The sequence below is a fragment of the Zonotrichia albicollis genome, chromosome 11 (assembly GCF_047830755.1).
Source record: "Zonotrichia albicollis isolate bZonAlb1 chromosome 11, bZonAlb1.hap1, whole genome shotgun sequence".
NCBI classification, from domain to species: domain Eukaryota; kingdom Metazoa; phylum Chordata; class Aves; order Passeriformes; family Passerellidae; genus Zonotrichia; species Zonotrichia albicollis.
In genome coordinates, this window is record NC_133829.1 from 5,892,198 (window position 1) to 5,911,688 (window position 19,491).

The 19,491-nt window shown below is 47.4% G+C and overlaps 1 protein-coding gene across 4 annotated transcripts in view; it reads right to left on the minus strand.

Annotated features, from left to right (window-relative positions):
* Nucleotides 1–1,802: 1,802 nt before the first annotated feature.
* The window catches only part of CHD2 (chromodomain helicase DNA binding protein 2), an 84,360-nt gene continuing 66,671 nt past the window's right edge, over nt 1,803–19,491 (minus strand). For all 4 annotated transcript variants that reach the window (XM_014264581.3, XM_074549207.1, XM_074549205.1 and 1 more), the window contains 17 exons: nt 18,964–19,060; nt 18,163–18,255; nt 17,515–17,688; nt 16,461–16,636; nt 14,992–15,033; nt 13,924–14,063; nt 13,168–13,306; nt 12,883–13,033; nt 11,497–11,619; nt 11,041–11,169; nt 10,160–10,300; nt 8,929–9,063; nt 7,886–8,064; nt 7,239–7,338; nt 6,559–6,775; nt 5,575–5,824; nt 1,803–4,823 (listed from right to left, as the gene is read on the minus strand). In XM_014264581.3, the coding sequence (XP_014120056.1) occupies nt 4,490–4,823; nt 5,575–5,824; nt 6,559–6,775; nt 7,239–7,338; nt 7,886–8,064; nt 8,929–9,063; nt 10,160–10,300; nt 11,041–11,169; nt 11,497–11,619; nt 12,883–13,033; nt 13,168–13,306; nt 13,924–14,063; nt 14,992–15,033; nt 16,461–16,636; nt 17,515–17,688; nt 18,163–18,255; nt 18,964–19,060 (2,620 nt within the window). In that variant the 3' untranslated portion in view covers nt 1,803–4,489. The remainder of the gene's footprint in view (nt 4,824–5,574; nt 5,825–6,558; nt 6,776–7,238; nt 7,339–7,885; nt 8,065–8,928; nt 9,064–10,159; nt 10,301–11,040; nt 11,170–11,496; nt 11,620–12,882; nt 13,034–13,167; nt 13,307–13,923; nt 14,064–14,991; nt 15,034–16,460; nt 16,637–17,514; nt 17,689–18,162; nt 18,256–18,963; nt 19,061–19,491) is intronic.

Genomic DNA, 19,491 nt, shown 5'->3' on the forward strand with positions numbered 1-19,491 from the left:
CAGTGGGACCAAGTGCTGATGTGACCCCTGAGGCACAGCAATGCCACATCCCCATTAACCACACAAGACAGTAAATCATCCCCAGGAGCTAAGTGGGGATGTGCAGGGACATTGGTGGTGGCAGTGGTGGCCTTGTGGCACCTGGGAGAGGTTCAGATTGCTCTCCAGACCATGTTGAGGGCTGGTGAGGGGGCAGCCCCTGGGGGATCCAGGGCCCCATCCCTTCACTCTGTGATGGGCAGCAGCTCAAGTGCGGTGCACCACCTGGGGCCTGAGCCCCACTTTGGCTGTGTCTGCCCATGCCCTGGCCTTTGGCCACTGTCCTGGGCTCTGAGTGCTTGGGGTGAGGCAGGACCAGTTATCCAGGAGCAGCCACAATGCAGAGGGATGTTACTCACCAAAAATGAGCTTTTTGCTAGGAACCAGCTCCCTCTAGAGGGTCTGCCCCTCTGTAAAGCACAGCCCTGTCCCCTGACTGGGGTGGGTGCAAGGCAAGGTTGGGGGAGACACCTGGCAGCATCAGGGTGCTCACATCCTTACCTGCCTGCTTAAATAAAAATAAAAACGTTTGAAAAGTCACTGGTAGACTTCTGGTAGATTGACCCAGGCACGTACAGCCAGACCAGCTCCCTGAGCCCCTGTGCCTCCCTGCAGCTGAGCCCCATGGCCAACAGCCAGTCACTCTTTCCATTAGGAAATCCATTTTTCAGGAGCATATAACTCAGCTGTGAAATTTCACTCTTGGCTGAAACTTGGCTCAGCAGCAGAGAGACTGGGAAGGGCTGGACCCAGTGGCTACAGGTGTGAAAAGTGCGTTTTACAATGAGCTTTTATAACTTGGGAGAAACAGCTCCAATCCCTGCTCTGTGTGGGCCTCAGTGTGAGCAGTGCAGGGTAAAGACCAAACCAAAGCAGCCACTGGATGCCATCACATCCCACCTGGAGAGGCACATCCTGCCCAGGAGGGGCTGGGGACAGAGAGGAGAACTCACTGATGCAGCAGCAACAACACTTCTCCTAGAGAAAGGGGAATTCTCCCCAGAAAAGGTAAAAAAGAAAATTTACACATCCACAGAGATCCATAAAACACAGAGGTGGGATAAACACATAATCATCAGTATCATCCCAGTGAAATCCTGGTGGGTCTGGGTTAGAGAACGTATAGCTCCTTCTGATCAGGTGGAAATTCCCATCTGAAGAAGCTTCCAAGTCTTTATCAGCACAGACTGTGAAACTATGCAAAAACAGCCAAGCAGAACATGCTTATTCCTGCACAGTGAAAATATCCATGGTGGCTTGGCTGTGGATGGCAGGAAAGGGCCCTGTGATCCCAAACCAGCCCCCAGAGACACCACGCTGGGGCCCTTCTGAAAATCTCAGTAACACTTTTTAATATACAAGAATCAAAAGTACAGCAGTTTTACAATGTAGGAAAATTTCATACATACTATATAAACAACATATTTACATCAGAAATCACTAGGACAGTGGCATTTCTTTCACAAATATAAATTAATATTAATTACTGTTTTTAGTCAACAGGTTTAAAAGTCCGTATTTTTACAGTAAGAGTCCTTCTCTCCCCTGAGGGGAGGCAGAGGTGGGGAGGAAACGGGTGAAAGCAGAAAAATATTTTTGTGTGGATCACAAACCATTCACACAAGGACTTCAGCACTCGGTTCCGTGTCCATTTTGGTTGGGACCACATTGCCTGTCCCCACAGCAAGTTTTGGTCTGCAGGATTTCCACCATGTGAACTCGTAACTTTACACCATTTCCAAAGCTGTCAGGCTGAACAACTCTTTTTTTTTTTTTTTTTTTTTTAATTTAAATTGAACCCCAGCAAGTTACTGCTATTTTCTGCAAAGAGGTTGGAGGGAATCCCACAGGTGGTTAGGAAGGAAGAGCTGTACCAAAGCTGTCACAAACACCACAGGGAAGTTCATGGCTGTGGATGTGTCCCCTCTGATCCCACTCCTGTCCCCATGACTGTGTTTGGTTGTGGTCCCTATGCTGAGGGGACATAAAATGCATAAGTGTGTGTGTATGTGCTCAGGGAAGACTTTCTCCCAAATCTCCTTCTCCAGGTTCACTAAAGCCAAACCCAGCAAACATTCACCCATCATGAGTGGACGTGATGTGACTCCAACATCAGGCTAAAGTGACAGTGGGGACAGCTCTCCAGTGGATATGGGTAAAGCTTTTGCTGTTGCACAAGAAGGAAATCCCAACCAACCTCAGATAAGCAGAAAACCCCCACATCTCAACACAGAAAATGCCTCTTGCTGGGATCCAAAGTTCTCCTGCACCAGCCCCTCACACTGGTTGCCAGTATTGCCTTTGCTACACGAGTATGGCACAAACTTCCCACCGTGACAGCACCGTGACAAAAACAGCAATTCTCTTTGCCCCTCTGAGGCCACCTCCATTTTCACATTAAAAGCTAATACCTCTGAAAAGAAAGGACCTCTTTGTTGAGATTGCACAGCCTGCAATCACAGCTTAGTGGGAAACACCACGGAAAGGTGCTCTCTCCACACCTCCCACCCCTCGAGGGGGACTGTGGAAGACTTGCCTTCACCTCACCCTGCACAGGTAAACACAAGTGTAACACTATCAGGGCAGCAGGTGCCCCAAGGAAACAAAACTGCCCTGAATTCGGTGGAAATCTTGCAACATAAAAACAAAAGGGGAACAAAACACTTCCCGTGTGTCCCCTTGGAGCAGCGGGATGGGGAGGAGTGATGGCAGCAGATTTCCAGGGATACACTGCATGGAGGAGTTTTAGTGTCAGTTTGCATGCACCTTCCAAGGCACTGCCTGGAGTCAGGAAGCCAGCCCTGAACACCCATCTGCCCTCAGTCCTTTGGGGAAGGGACATCACAGCTTATTAGAGTCAAATACTGGCATCTTAATAGGAGGCCCAGCTTCTGTGCCCTGCCAAACAGGAGTCTGGAACAGCCTGGTCTTTAATACTGAGCTCTGGGTGGTGATGGTGATGCAGCCCCCGACACCACGCTCAGGGCAGCCTTTGTGGTCTCCAGGGAACTCCAACCTGAAAAATTATCACCCAAGGTGCTTCTGGCCAGCAGGATGTGCACACCAACCCCTCACCACACCAGTGTCCAGGATGGATGCTGGTTTGCAACAAATACTGTGGTTTGAATACTTGGAGTGTTTGCCCTGAAGTTCACTGAGCTGGGCTGCACATTCCTCTTTTCCCTCTGCCACGCTGGGCTCTAAGACATTTGCTCCAAGGAATTCCTCATTCTGTCCCTGCTCACTGAGGTGCAAAGTCCTCAGGTTCATTTCCAATTTAGACAAACAAAAGGTCTATAAGTGCAGGTACTTTTAGCAATTCAGAGTCACTGCTGACTGCTGGAAGGTGACCATTCCCTGAGCAGTGATCACTCCACTGGATTCCTATTTCACTTTGCTCTACATCCCCTATCCTTCAGTCACAGTAAAGGTTTGTGATCACTGCTTTGTGAAGCACAGAGAGAAATTATTTGCCCAAAGACCAGAGGCAGGAAGATTAGGAGTTCCAGTATCCCCAGAGCCATCTTTTGATCTTGCACCTCCCAGCCAGCATCTATTAGTTCCTGGACCACCCAAGCTGCCCATGCCAGAAGAGAAGAGTTTTGTTATGAACTTCTGAGCCCTGTCCACTGGGAAATACTGTTCTCATCCCAATTTCTTTCCTGATGGTTAGAAGTGAACTAAGCCTTTTGCTGGCCTTTTTTTCCCAGCTCACACTTACCTCCAGAGTCAAGATTTGCCAGTTCCAGCCCTGGAGAAGGGAGGAAGATCCCCCCACCTCTTCTGTTGCAGGGGACACAACAGCAATCAAAGCAGAGCCAGTTTCTTGAAATGGATAAAGACACGAAAATGATAACATGGCCAGGAAAGTGATGGATTGTCACCAGCATGGCTCCAGCTCCTTTGGAGTCATTCTGCAGGGACATCAAGGCCCTCTTTCAACCAAGTGTGGCTGCTGAGGGACTTTCCTGTCCCTCCTTGAACATATCTTCCCATTGCACCATGCTGGTGACACACAAATCCCAGCCCAACCAGTTTATCCCCAACCCCAAAGCAGCATCTGTCATGTAACATCAAGTCAGAGCAGGCACACAGCCTTCTGCACCATCCTAAGCAGCATCAATCTGCCTTCTTCTGAGGAAACACTGGCTGGGGAAAAACTCCCTTGGGTCCATTGGACTGAGGAAAACAAAAACAAAACAACAAACGAGGCAGCAAGGCTGGTTCCATGACAGAACAGTTCAATGGTAAAAAAGGGGAAAGGAAATGGGAATCTAAACCAGAATCAAGAACTAGGGAAAATCTTCCTCCACCCACTCCCCCAAATTCCTCCTTGACCCAGCCAGATGATAGCAGCATGTTCAGAGTTTCTGGTTGCTGGCTTAGAGAAAGCAGCCACCGTCGCACCAGTCCCAGGATCTCGGACGTGCCCTTCGCCCTCTCGGTCGCTCTACGCTTTCCGAATGTTCCAGTTATAATCTGGATTGTTTTTCTGTTCCAATGACCTATCCAGAGGTGACCTGTGATCAAGAGGTGACTTGGAATCGTGGGGGGATTTCTGCGAGGGGGGCGAGCGAGGGTCCGACACCGGAGGGTGGGATGGAGGGAGGGGCTGTTTGTAATCGCCCAGTTTGTCTGTGTGGAAGGACCGGTAGTGGTCCGAGGGTCCTTGCCCATGGTAGCCCATGGGTGGCCTGTGGTCAGACATCCTCCTGAAATCCTGCTGGTGGTAGTTCTGAGGCCTGAAGTCCTCGGACCGCCGGCGTTTGGAATCGTGGTGGTGCCTGTGCAGAGAGAAATGGATGGAGATCAGCTCCCCAAGCCCACTGAGGTGAGGGCAATGTCTTAGGTTGGAAATGGGTGTGTGTATTCTATTCCTATCTGTGGAGCGGTTACCTTCTTAGTTACCTTCTTAGTTTTCCTTTATCTCTTCCACATCCAATCCTCCCTCTAGGAAATATCTTATTAATGGCCCAGTGAGTGTCACTGAGTGACTGATAAAATTACATCATCCCACTGGGAGAAGCTCCACCCAGGGGGAGGAGCCAAGCATTCCTATCTGGATATAATCAGAGGTTTGGAGCACCACAGGCATCCTTTTCCACTAGATTCCCAGAGGAGCAGCCTTTTTCCCACTGGATTCCCAGAGGAAGACCAGGCTCATCTACACTACACTAGAAGTACTACTACCTTCCTTCAGAGGAAGACTACACTGTTCTATAGGATCACTGCTCCAACAGAACCACACCTGGCACTGCAGGAGGGCTGCAGCCACCATTTAATGGTATTGCTGCCAACACCCTGACCCAGAGGGTGTCAGGTCATATTCTGACTCTGTCAGTGTTATTTTGTATTACTGCACTGTTTATTTTATTTTTTATTTTCTTCCCTAACAAAAAACTGTAAAAAAGTCTTTGCTGTAATTCCAAAATTACACCAGTTCAGAGGGAGGGGGTTACATTTTCCATTTCAGGGGAGGCCCTGCCTTGCTCAGCAGACCCCTGTGTGTCCAGACGCAGTCAGACCGTCGCTCACCTGTCGTAGTAGTCGCGGTGGCCGCGGTGGTCGCGGTCGCTGTTGTACTGCTCGTAGGGCCGCTTGCGGGACAGGTTGTTTGGTCGGTAGTTGCCGGAGCTGCGGTGGGGGTCCCCCCGCGAGCGCCGCTCCCCGTAGTGGTGGTCCTTGTACCAGTGCTGCTCATACTGATGGTGCCGCTCCCCGCCCCACATCTGGTTGCTGTTGCCGCCGTAGTTGAACTTTCGATCCCTCTGCCAGTCTCCTCGGTCTGCCGTGAGCAAAGAGCACCTCTGAATCTCTGTCGTGATTTGGTTTGAGCCCATTTGCTTCCCTGAATTCTCTAAATAACAGCTATTGACACCCCTTTAACTTTCTCCTCCCTAAACAATGTGGGCCCATTTTATTATTTGAATTTCTGTCACAGACATCTTTCATGAAAAATCCTTTCCTTAGGATTTTTCCTCCTGAGAAGCTGAGAGGCCTCAGGAACAAAATGTAAACAATGATTATCTGCTGCTGTGGAATGCAACAGGTGCATCTGTGATTGGCCCATGTGGTTGTTTCTAATTAATGGCCAGTCACAGTCATCTGGCTCAGACAGAGAGCCTGAGCCACAAGCCTTTGATATGATTCCTTCTTTTTCTATTCTTAGCTAGCCTTCTGATGAAATCTTTTCTTCTACTCTTTTAGTATAGTTTAAATATATCATAAAATAATATCAAGCCTTCTGAAACATGAAGTCAGATCCTCATCTCTTCCCTCATCCTAAGACCCCGGTGAACAAATTTCTTTATCACTATTTCTTTATCATCCTCACAAATCTTACTCATATTCTTTTCCTCACTACATCACCACGTTTTCTAGCCCAGCAGTAAGTACATGGCAGCATATGTTCTATCCCATCCCCTTTAAACCTGAGCAGCCACAAGTCCCAGAAGGATTTGTGTCCAGGAGTGTTAGGTCAGAAGGGAAGGTTTCTCCTGGCCTGCCAGCCTGGCTCACCTGTGTTGCTGAAATGTCTCTTGTTTGGGTGGCCGTAGTTGTCCCGGGGGTGGCCGTGCATCTGCTGCTGGGTGTGGGAAGGGGGCATGTGGATCTTCTGGGAGTGAGGATTGTGAGGCACGTGGGACTGGGACATCACGGAATCGCGGCTGGAGCCTGACGGCTCTGGGCGGAACGGCTTCTTCATGCTGGACATGTCCTCCTTCTTCTTCTGCTCCTGCAAGGGGGAACAGAGGGATACAGCTCAGCTGCTCTCCCATCAGAAGAGCAGGACTGTGAGCCAGGCTTGTCTGCCAGGCTCTGGATTTTCCTGCCTCTTTGAGGTGAGCCAACTCTGTGCTCAAGAATGGCACAAACGTGGTAGAGGACAGGCAGAGTTTGGCAGCTCTGCTTTTACACCTGATCTCTACAGGGCAGCACGCCCAGGCTTTTCACTCCACAGGGAACTGAACATCACATGCCACACCGAACAATGCTTTTGCTTGGTCAGGACAGCCAGGACAAAGTGACCAGAAATACCACATAGAAAAGAAGGCAAATGCAATCAGACTGTTTAGACATTGAGAAAATCACAGTGACAACAACAAAGAACACCCACGGTAAGAGGCAGAAAGAATTGGCACTTCCAGTGCAACAACTTTTAAGGACAGAAATTAAAGGGAAAGCACTTCATGTCTCACCTCCTCTTCCTGTGATCTTTTCTTATGAGCCATCTTGTAGAGTTTGTGTAGTTTTCTGGCATCAAATTCTGTGAATTTTGAGACAAATATCCATAGGTTCCTAGAAGGACACAAACATTTTCTGTTAAGTGCTACAGCAGCAGTTTAACTGCCAATGACTTCCAAACCAACATCAAATTCCTTCTACCCTTTCGGGAAAACAGTCTCAGCTCGGGACAGGATGATCAGGAGGGCTGGAAACATATTCTTCAAAGTAAAATAAAGAGGTTTGGAGTGGTTTGTATGATTTAGCTTTGAAATCAGTTTTAATGAAACTAGGACAACTGGAAGACAAAACATTTGTCCGGGACTGGTGATGGAAGACCATCCCTGGAAGTGTTCAAGGTTCAGGCTGAATGGAGCAATCAGGTCTAGTGAACTGTGTCCCTGCCCATGGCAGGGGGTTGGAACTGGGTGGTTTTAAGGTCCCTCTCAACCCAAACCATTCCATAATTCTGTGAATTTGTAGGCTGAGTGGAGCAGAAATCGCAAGATTTCATGGGTTAAATAAGAGGCAAATGGCACATCCATCCACAAAATATCCAGCATCCTCTGACTACCATTTCAAAATACCTAGACCAGCTAAGGAAAACAAAATGATCCCTCACCTTCTCCACAGCTTGATGTGATCCTGGTCAGTGTAGGCTTTAAGGCACTCAGAGATGCGATCACCGATTTTCAGGAGGCAGTTTCGTGTGTGCTCCAGCTGTTCTTGGACTGTCAGTCCCTTATCAGGCTTATCAAGTTGCTTCAGTGCTTTTTTGACTGGTCTCATCCTTTCCTTGCACTTGAAAGAACAACAGAGAGGAGAAAGTGATTAATTTGGCAGAGGGCTCTACATCATTGCCCTGTTAATTGAAAAGAAGCTTGTTTAGCTTTATCTGGCCATTAGGCAAGGAGAAATCAGCCATAAAATAGCAAATTGTTAGACAAGCTGCAGACAATCATCAATAAAAGACTTTTCCCCACCTCCACTGCCCCTGCCTTTTAGGAGGGAACAATTTGCTTTGCAAGCAGTAATCACACAGTCTGCCCCTGCATGGATCCCATGGCAGGCAGGGAAGTGTATCCAAGCCTCCACACACTGAACCAGCCATTTCAGCTGAAAAACTGCTCAATTCAATCCTGTCCAATCCCATCTTTGGTCACTTTAATGCTTGCTTTTACCAAAACTAGCAGATATGAGATGAAAGCACCCTGGTTTTCGGCCTGGGCACATCAACACCATGCACAGATAAGGATTCAGACAGGTTTTTTGACTGCCTGCCTGGATCTTTTGTACATCACAGAAGGAAAGTTAAAGAAAAAGACAAAAAAACCCACAGGACCTTCAACAATACAGAGATTTGCACTGAGAGAACTGCTTTTAAGAAGTGGTATTTCAGCCAAGGAGAATCTGCCATGACAATTTTACTAAAAGGCAATTTTTACAATGAGCCTTCTGGGCATGTTTGCTGTGAGAGCATTTACACAGCTCTGCACCTCCAACAAGGTCACCCTCAAAACTCCCCTGCTTTTCCTGGCCTGAAAGAACTTCAGTGGCTCCTTGGCTTCTACAAGAGAGGGAATGTAAGGCTGCAGGGTGCTCTGTAACTTCGCTGGGCTCTCAGCACTGCCCTCCCATTTCCCAAGGAAAATACAAAATACTCACTATGCTGAATGTTTCTTGGTCCAGATCATCATCCTCATCTTCTCCAATGGGGATTGGCTCGCTCCCTGCAGTGATGTGGACAGGACCCTGTGATCTCTTCCCTTTACTTCCAGATTTGGCCTCTGCACCTTTAGGCTTTACAGGGACAAATTACACACATCACACAATGAGCCAGGATGGAGGATCCCCAGTGACCCAGCTAACAACCTCCACACTATTGTTACTGGCAGCTGCTAAACCTGGGCACTGCTCCTACAACTTTCCTCCCAAAATCTCCAACTGTTGAGCTGCAATGGCTCTGTTTAACTTTATGTCATCCATGAGGGAGAAGTCAGAGCCAACAGTTTGGACATGAACACAATATTCACACTCATGGGGAGAAACCAATGTTGAAGACTTGGAAGAGAGGTTAAAATAAAGAGTATCTCTCCCTTGCAAAGGACAGAGCTCAGGGTAGTCTCATGTCTACAAACATCTGCAACTTTATGTGATATCACTAGCTCTCAAATCATGGCCTGTTCATGTACATTTTTACCTATATGACTTACTTGCAGTCAAAGCCACACCAAAAATCTCTGGAAAGCAAACTTTCCCCTACATAGGCAACAAAACTTAGTTTGCACTTATGACCTCAGTGTCAAAACACACTGGGCATGTAGTACATACCTGTTCCTTGGACAGGTACTTCAGGTCATTATTATGGAAGCTTTTACCCCCCTTCCAATTTGCACCCAGCCTCAGGGCAGTTGTACCCAAAATTCAAGAGACATTTGAGTCTCCAGCATACCAGTGATGTTGAAATACTCATTCTGTTGAGTCCTGAACAGTGACAATGACAACTTACAGTCTTGATGGTGTGGACACTTGGGTCATTGGGTGAGTTTAAATTAAAGGGGAATACAGACAAGGACCTGCCAATCCTGTGATAAATCACAGCTGGACAGAACTTTGATCTGAGTGCTCCAGGCTCTTTCCTTAGCATCAGCTCTGTGGCCATATCCATGTCACAGGGACAGCTGTACTTTAAAGGCAGCCTGACAAAATCTCTTCCGTTCTGGTCACATTCCATGAAGCTTTAGGACATATTACATTTTCTACTTTTTATGGCAATTCAGAAGGGCTGAAAAAGGGATACCCCCTCATCCCACAGGGCCTTTAATGAATCCTAAGTCCCACACTTTGTCCTGCTCAGGGTCTTCCCTATCATGCTGCTCCTGAAAGTATCCCATACCTTCTCTTTCTTGTCTTTTGTCTTCTTTTTCTCCTTATCGCTCTCCTTTTCTTTCTTAGAGGATGTCTGTTTTTCCTTGTTCTCTTTGTTCTCTTTCTTCTTCTGTTTCTTTTTCACTGGGCTCTTGTCCAAGCCATCCTCCTAGAATATCAGTCACAGCACAAAGCTGGAGTCCCTCACCTCATGTACATTTTCTTCCATAAAACATCCTTAAAACATAGGCAACTTTTGAGGTCCATCCAGATTTACCCTCACACCTCTTTAGGCAGACATCGAGCCCTGCTCAAGCAGCTGCCATCCCCCCAGAGGTGACAAAAGGGTATGAAAAGCAGAGCAGCCCCACTCTGTGACAAGCTGGCAAGCTGCAGAGCAGCCCTGCTCTCCTGTGCCAGCTGCACTCCAGAACGATCAGCCCCTGAGGTAGATACCGATCAGCACACGAACAAAAAGCCTCAGACTGCAAGCCAAACCACTCAAAGTCTGAACATTTTCTAAGCAACAGCATGACCTTGGTAAACTCCAGCCTCACCACGGGCTGACGTGCCCAAAAGGAGAGGGAAACAATTCTTCTTTCTCTCCTTTATAAGGACAACAGGCTTTGTCCTGAGACAACCTTTCCCCCGAGTCAATGTGTGGATGTTTGTGGCCATTCTGGGATGCCCCAAATCCCTTAAAGCACTGAGCTGAAAGAATAGGTGGGAAAGGTCCTTCTTTCACACCAATAGCTGTATGGGTGGTTTTGTGAGTTTGCCAATCCTGTGGGAATTTACTCTTAGTGTCTCTGATTCCTGGGGGCTTTGCTGGGAATGCTTCCCAAGGTGAGGTTGGGCAGCGACAGCAGAGCCCAAGGAAACCTGGAAAAGCCACCAAGGCTGACTCACCTTGACTTCACCCTCTTCTGACTGGTTGTCTGAGTGCCGAGGAGAGGAGAGCTCATTCCCATGCTCATCTTTGACTTTAGGAGCCTTGTTCTCCTTCTTCACTCGGGGTTTCCTCTTCTTTAGCTTGCCCTGGTAAAAACACAGAACAAGTCAGGGAAAGCAAATAGCTACAGCTGCTTCCTGGGGACATTTCCCATCTCCTGAACATTGTGCAAACAGCTGCAGGTCCTGCAGGCTGGCAGGAAACCTGATGAGCCCAAATCCTTCAGTAAGAGCAGTAATAACGTGCCTCTTATTAATTATCATTTAAATGAGAATTATCACAATGTAATCAGACAATAGGTCCATATTCCTTCATAGAAATGATGTCTGGTGATCTGAGGGAACACAGGGTGTCTCCTGCCATCAGCCTACCACTCCCCCTGAAAGCCCCAGAATCAAGAGGCCACATCTCACCTCTTCCCCATCTTTCATGTTTTCTTTCTTGTCCAGATCTTTTTTCAGCAGTTTCAGTAGATAATCAACTCGGGTCTGGAGCTGTTTTCCCTGAGGTTTCTTATCTGTCTCAACTGGTAGGATCTTTGATAAAGCAGAAAAAAAAATATATATACACCTATAGGCACAAAACTTGACAAAAGATTTACACATTAGCAGCAGCCCTTCCAGGCCCAGCAAAGGGCAGAAGATGCTGCACCTTCTGGGGGAACAAGAAGGCTCAAGCCTTCCTTCCCCCTGTCCCTGTCTGGCCAAAGGCAAAGCTCCTACCCAGCAAGCATCCCTCCCCTTGGAATCCTATACAATTTAAAAGATCCCAAAGCTTGCTAAGCCTTGCAAGCTTGCTAAGGTCTCTTGAAGGAAAAACAAATCCTTCACAAGCTGTATTTGGGACTTTGAGTTGCCAAACTGAGTCCACTGGCCTTGACACCTTGGATTTGTTTGTGGCAGCTTGGTCACAGCAGCCCAGTCACTCTGGTAACCTGAGACATTGCTACAGCAGGGGCACAGATGCACAATTTTTAGTGGAAAACAAGGCTGAAAGGTGACACTTTGTGGAGGAAATAGCTCAGCTTGCCAGCTAGGTTTGCTACACACTTCACTGGAAAATGGGTGGCGTGTTTCAGGCAGCTGTTTCCATTGCAAAATGCCTTTCTGAGCTCCACACATGGAGGGTTCTCGGGCAGAGCCTGATCTCTGCTAAAAGCACCAGCAGGGGTGTCAGGGGAATGCTGCAGGCTGGCAGCAAAGCTGGTGTGCAGACTCCCAGTGCTCCTCAGCCCTGTGCTGCAGTTTCCACACTCTTTCCACCACACTGACACAACGGATGGCGGATTATTTTTAACCCAGATCATTTCAACATGGTGCCTGTAAACTGTTCTTGTGGGGATGACTGAGGAACAGAGGAACTAGATGGAGGTTTTCCAGCTGGCTGTGCTGCCATTCCCAGTCCCAGTCGTGTAACCATATCCTCGAAGCTAACACGGACCAGCCTTGACATAAGCACTGTCAAATCTGTGAGAAATTATTTCCACTCAGAAATTCCCACTCAGCTTCTTGTGAGATGCTCAAGGAAACATCAAGCCACAGCCTCTTCCATCCTGTGCATGGAACCACACATGTCAGCACTGTATCAATTGAGTGTGGTTCACCTGGTACTGCCCACCAAACAACACAATTCTGCCTTCCATCCAGCATGCAACATTCCATGAAGGCCACTCTTTTCCTCATTATCACTGATCATGGTTTTTGGAGTAGTTACAACCATAAACATCTGTTTCTGGAGTACATGAGGTGTGTTTGCTATGAGCAATGGACCCAGTGGAAGCAGCAAGCAAAGCCACCTACCTTATCAGACAGCTTCAGCTCCGGGTCTGTTTTAATCAGCTCCCAGTTTCCATAGCCATGCTCGTAAATTCCCACCAACAAGCGAGAATCCTCCTCCACTCCCCAGTCTACATCAAAATGAGCAGCTTTGACACGGCACGTCAGGCGGTACCTAAAGGCATTGCAAACACTGCTTTTAATGCTGTGGAGGATAAAGGAAATCCACACATCCAAGGTATTCTCTTCCCACTACAAAATCCAAACTCCCTGAGCCTCTTACTGTGTTGCCTACTTAGCCAAACTCACTTCTTCCTTTCCTCTGGGTCCGAGGGAATGGATTTGTGCAGCATTTCAAACTCCTCCTCGTGCTGGATGATGGATTTCACATTGACTTGGACACCAGAAATCTTGATGGTAGGACCTCGTCTCTTTCCAGGTCCTTTCCCTGCTCAGCAATTAAACACAGCATTAATTAAAGGAACTCTTACAGAAGGAAGTGTCTCTGTAAAATGGCTCCACAGACAGTGATCAAGACCTTGCCTGCAACCTCTTATTTAAACATAAGGCCCAAAATATAAGTTTTCTTCCACTAACTCACTTAGATCTGCAATTTAAACACCTCCCAGTACCATTTTCTTAAAAATACTTCTAAGTACACTGGAGCTGTTGATTCTGCAGTCTTGGTCAGCTGCAACAGGCAGAGACCCAGCAGGAAATCCATCCCTGACTCTGTATGTCCAAACAAACAGCAAAGAGCAGGCAGACAGAGAGTGGGTGGTGATTCCAGCTCTGGGAATTGCTGTGGGCCCAGCTTTACTGTGGAGTACACAGCACCAGTTTGATTTCCAGTTAAAATAAGATCTGCTTTGCTTTGTAGCCCAGCATTCCATGAGTTGGTCACTTCAGCCTCTCCCCACAAAAACTCATGTCCAGCAGAAGCCAACAGACCCAAGAGGCACTGTCCAGTCGTTACAATGTCACCTCCCTGTCCAACACTGGAATGGTTTCCTCACAAGCTCCATGGAACACTCCCAAAACCACCCTAACAACCCCCTGGCCTACCTTCTGCTGGATTTTCCTTCAGCTGCTCCTCATATTCCTGCATTGCTGACACACAGCTGTTGTGGATGAGCTCCCCCAAACGCTTCAGGTCAGCCACAGACTTGTCCACCAGCTCAGCATCCCGGGCAATGCACTCCAGTCTGGGGAACAGGGACAGCTTTGTGTGAGGTACAGCAGCTCCTCTCTCAGTCATTTCCTATTCCATTGTTTCACAGCTCAGTGCTGTACACATGTGAATGTATAAAACATGCACGAGGAAACAACCCAGGTTTGTCTTTATTTTGGGTCTAACAGCTGCAGTGCAGATGTAGAAAAACTGATCCAATCATGTGGATTTTTTAGTACCAAAGCAAAGGTGAGAACTGTCTGTCTTGGGGACAACAGGGACCCTCTGTGACTGTCCAGTATTCCCTCAGGCTTTTTCAGTTCCACATTAACTCCATTTGATGGTCCAAAGCTGCCATCTGCTGTCCCTTTTGCCTGCCTGAAGTCAGTAACATCAACACTCACATGCAAGCCTTGTGTTTCATACCAGGAGAGCAGAACCAGCTGAAAAATCACTGAATTTCTCGTATAATACATTCAGAGAACTCTGCCTCAGCCCTGAGACCTTTCTAAACCAGATCCATGTTTAAGGATGGTGCCTCTCTTTGTTTCCCTTCAGGAGGGACAGAGCATGGAAAGACACTCCCAATCCAGTCCTGAGGCTAACGTGCACAGAGGAGCTTGGCAAGTGTTTTGGGCAGCATTTGTTGTTCTGACAGCTGCTCCCTCTCCTCTCTGGGCAGAGTGGGAATGCCCCAAGGGCAGGACTGTGCCAGCAGGACCCTGCTGTGTCGCAGCCTGGCACCACCACTGCTCCAGCTGGTTTTCAGCCAGCATTCATCAGTGCCCATCAACAGAGGCACCAGGGAGTGCCCAGCAGTGCCTGGGGTCTGTGGCAGGGCAGCAAGGCTTGTGCTGTCTGTGCAGGCTGTGTCAAACACCCAGAGCAATGAGTGCTGCAGTGCTCAGGAGCACAATGTGCCTCCATGGTCACCTCTGGAGCAGGGCCAGGTTGGGACTCACCTTTCAAGAGGCAATCCAAACTTCTTGTAAGCCTTGATAAACCTAAGGAGAAAAAAAAATTAAAAAAATAAAATAGCTGCCATAAAAAGTAGGTCCTATATCACAAATGTGCTTGAATATATTAATTACAGCCTGTCACATTATCACCCTTGCATTCCCCACTGAGCAGCTCAGCATCCCTCAGCACTGGGAAGCCTCATCCATTAGCCCCCACAAAGAGTTTTGTGACCTTGGCTGAAGAAGAACACAACATTGTTATGAATGTTGAGTGTTTGACAGATGAGGGGTAAAAAAGAAAAGGAGAGTGGTTACTGTAGGGCAAAAAAAAAAAATAGAAGAAAGCATTGGCTCACACCATGTTGGTAATTATTAACTTCATTTTTCCAGGAAGAAAAGAGGCATTAAATCAATGTCATTAGTAATTTTAAAGCTTGGGCTGTAAATGTAGCAACCCATCACAGAAGAGCCAAATGTGGCTTCATCCATCAGAGAGGTTTGCAGATGAGGTTTGCTATTTATTTTCATGTCTTATTTTTATTGTGAAAATCCCTGCTGTGGCTAACACATATTTAGAGCAAGAGTTGCTGCAATCAAACATTGCCTTGAGCTGGAATAGACACAATGGCTACAACTACAGGTTATTTTTTAAATGAATTAATTTTCTGCCTTCTTATTTTCGTGTTGTATACTTTCAGCCCCTTTCTGCTACATCACAATAACCTAAATGGTTGTTATATTGTATATTATAACATGTCCTCCTGCTCCATGGTTTCAAGATGGTTATGGGGCAGCTATCACAGCCCAAAAATTCTGTTATCTCCTGCTTAAAAATACACCAGCTCAGAGATAGAGAGTTAAGGAAAACTCATAACTCCCTCACTTCCATCTTTGGCTGAACATCTGGGTAGAGCTGTTAAGACAAAGATCTCTGGGAAAGACTCAAGAATTAGAAGATAAAATATTCTGAAATTCAGTCTCCGGCTGACATCAGACACTGACACATTCAGATCAACAGGACCAGTGCTTCTCATGAGGTCATTTTGTCAGAGCCTGCCTTTCACTGAGAGCTTAAATCAGCAGCATGACTGCCAGAAAAGTGTCAGGAAGGCCAGAGCCCTTGGCTTCTCCAGCTCATGGCACCTAAGACCTCACATGTTATACAGCATGAGCTCCATCCACTTGGCCCACAAAGGGCACTTACAGCATGGATTAATTTTAGGAAGGCACCAGCTTCACTGTAGCCTGGCTAAAGACAATCCAGTCCATTCTGCACTGACCTGAATGCAAAGGTCGTCAGCTGGGATCAAACTGAGCTATATAAAGGTGCAGAAGCTGTGCCAGTGAACCAGCTCTGCCCAACCACTGACGTGCTTACAGGTGAACACATCCTGGATTAATCTGGGATTTTCCCCACCTGCATGGGGTTTCTATATTTGTTTTCTGAACTGTCCCTTGTGCCCAGCACTGACCTCCTGATTTCAGCATCAGTAAATCCTTCCACGGTGTCTTTCCTGACACTCCGAGGGCGTCCCCGGCGCTTGGGTCTCTTCTCGTCGTCGGTGTCGTCGGTCTCGCTTTCTGACCCAGATGATCTCTGAAGCCTCCTCTTGGTCTCTGCATCAGATTCACTGTCATTTGTCTGAGCCTGCAGGTACCAGAGAAACAGCAGGACAGTTATCAACTGCTCATCTAATCAGCTAGCAACCTTTTCTGTCCCTCTGTGCACTGGCACAATTTAATGGACTGTAAACCACCTGAGCATCTGTTCCTGAAGATGCAGGAGCCCCTGTGGCCAGCCCAGAGAGGCTGCACAATGGTCATCCTCCTTTTACAGCCACCAGTTTCACAATAGCATTTTGATCTACTAAAAGATGTTAAAACATTGATTTCCATGAGTTTATGCCACGGTCCCTTAGACTATTTTGAAAGCCAGGACACCTCAGAAATTAATCTGCATTCATCCAACATGAATTATCCTTCTCTGTGTTTTTCACATCAATGTTTTTCTCCAGCTCACCCCACAGAACAGTTCTAACCCCTTCAAGTCTCACATCCCAGCAGAGCATCCTTGCACAGTCAGCTTTCTTTTGGATTGGGGTAGATCCCATTACATAAAGAAGAGCTTGGGAAGACACCATCTCTTTTGCTCCTCAGGATCCAGATTTAGGCAAGAGCCACACAGGGAGCTAGAGAGCCCAAGGAAAAGAGACAGCCAAAAAATGGCAAAATCTGCAGCAAAATCCAATACAATTGGGTGCTTTGCCTTGTGGTCACTGCAAATTCTTTTGGTTTTGTCTGCTAAGGTGAGATGAGTCACACCAAGTCCAGTCTGGGCCCTCAGGCTGCATCCCAAACCATTGGTGCAATGCACAGCGCCAACAAGAGGTCACTGTGCTACCTCTGTGCTTTATCCCAACCAGCTTTGGAGTGGGAAAGATGCTCAGATGGCAGGGAGGCCTCCCCTGAGCATTCCCTTTGCCAGTTCTCTCCTCCAGCCTCTCATTCCCTCATGATGGGTTGTACCTTCTTCGTTGAGCTCCGGATTCGAGGCAGCATGTAGATTTCCTCCAATTCTTTCTGCCTTTCTTCCTCCTCCACCTTTTTCCTCTGCTCTTCTGGAATGATATCGTCCCAGTCCTTCTGGGACCGCTCATCCAGCTCTGTCTCTTCCTCCTCCATGGTTGCAAAGTTGGCAACCTTTTACAAGCAAAGGAGAAGTTTTAGCAATTCCCTCCCCTGGCAGGAACACCCCAGAGCTGTCTGCTAAGCCTCAACTCCTTCTCCACAGGAATTCTGCCAACACTTCCATAACTACTCCATAATTGATCCCTATGCCACTACATTCCTGGCTCCTTGCCCTTCTTTGGACTAACAGCTTTTGAGGAAGTACGTGCAGTTTAGGGAGTACTGCTGAGTATTTGTAAATTATTGGGTTTGTTTCCAAATTTGGTAAATTCTGCATTTTATTCACAGCCTTCAAAACCACGTTCCTGAAATTAAATTAATACCTACCTCAGGGGGGGGTTGGAACTGGGTGATCTCTAAGTTCCCTTCCAACCCAAACCATTCTGTGATTCTGAGATCTGTGCGAGGTGTTCCTACCTGTTACTGACCTCAGGGTGTGGGGAGCCACATTCCCAAACCCAGCACAGAGCCTGGGGGTGTCCATACCTTGAACTGTGAGAGCAGCTCGTCGGTGGCACTGGTGGACACCTCATTCTCCCGGGTTTCAGCCAGACGCAGAATCTCGTCGATGTCCATCTCCTGCCAGTCAGGGAGAAGGAGGGATAAAGCAGAGGGTGCCAGGCACAGCAGGATGTAAGAGGCTTTGAGAACAGGCTGGTGTGCTGATATGAGCTAAATAAAGTGCAAATGTCTGCAGGGTGTCATCCCAGAGGGCAGGGATGAACTGTCTCAAGTGGGACAGCAAAGTACAAATAAGGTGACAACAAAAGGAAAGGACCATCAGGGTTGAACAGTGGGGAAAATTTCTAGGCAGTGAGATGTATGAACTACATTCTTGTTTCCCTGGGGAGAACTCTGCTGTTTGGGCCATTAAGAGAATTGGTCAAAACACTCAAGATGGGAAGTCATGCAATGTTGTACTGAGGCAGGAGAGAGCAACCTGTTCACTGCACTGTGCTGACCCTGCCTCGCTCAGAACCACCAAAAAAGGTGCTGAGCAAGTGAGAGGAGCCTTCAGCAGGCTGTGCTGTCACTAGCTAATAATCCTCAGAAGAGAAGGGACTCCCTGGGTGACCATTACCATTTAATCCCCAACAACAAGGCTCTCCTCAAACCCTGATCCCACAATCCCAGACTCTGCTTCCAGCTTCTCCAGACTCCTACATGTCCTATTCACCAATTGCTCTAATGCACAGGGCAAGAACAAAGCAGCAGCAACCACACACAGTCCTTCTTGCAGACCTGGAGAGCACTATAAACTGCTATGTGATTTCAATTTCAAACTACCTGAGGCTCTGACTCTTCCCCTTCCAGCTCCTTGAAAAGATCTTCAGCTCCAAACTTCAAAATAGCTGTCAGCTCCTCTTTGTTGAAGGGATTTGAGCTGCCAGAAGAAAAGAAGGAAAAGCTGTTTTCAGCTGCTCAGTCAGAACTGCTACAGCACAAAACCATACCAAAATTTTTCCCAGTTGAAGCAAGGAGTAAGTTTTCTACCCAGCACTATATAAAGCTTTGTTATTATTCTCTTTCCTGCTCCAGCACAGACAAAGACTGCAATGGGAACCACCTCCATCTACTGGGGGAAATGAAGAGAATCTGAGGTCACTGCCAAAATGCAGCTGTTCCACAGCCAGGTTCCCTCAGACCAGGATGATCTCTGGGTGAGAGACAGAAGCAAAAGCAAGTGGTGCCCTAAAACTAATTTTAAATGTCTGTTCATCTTTATCCTATGTATCCAAATAAATGGCTGCAGAAGCCAAATCAGTGGAAGCTGCCATGATTTATTAGCCTTCTGCACTGTACCCTATCAAATAA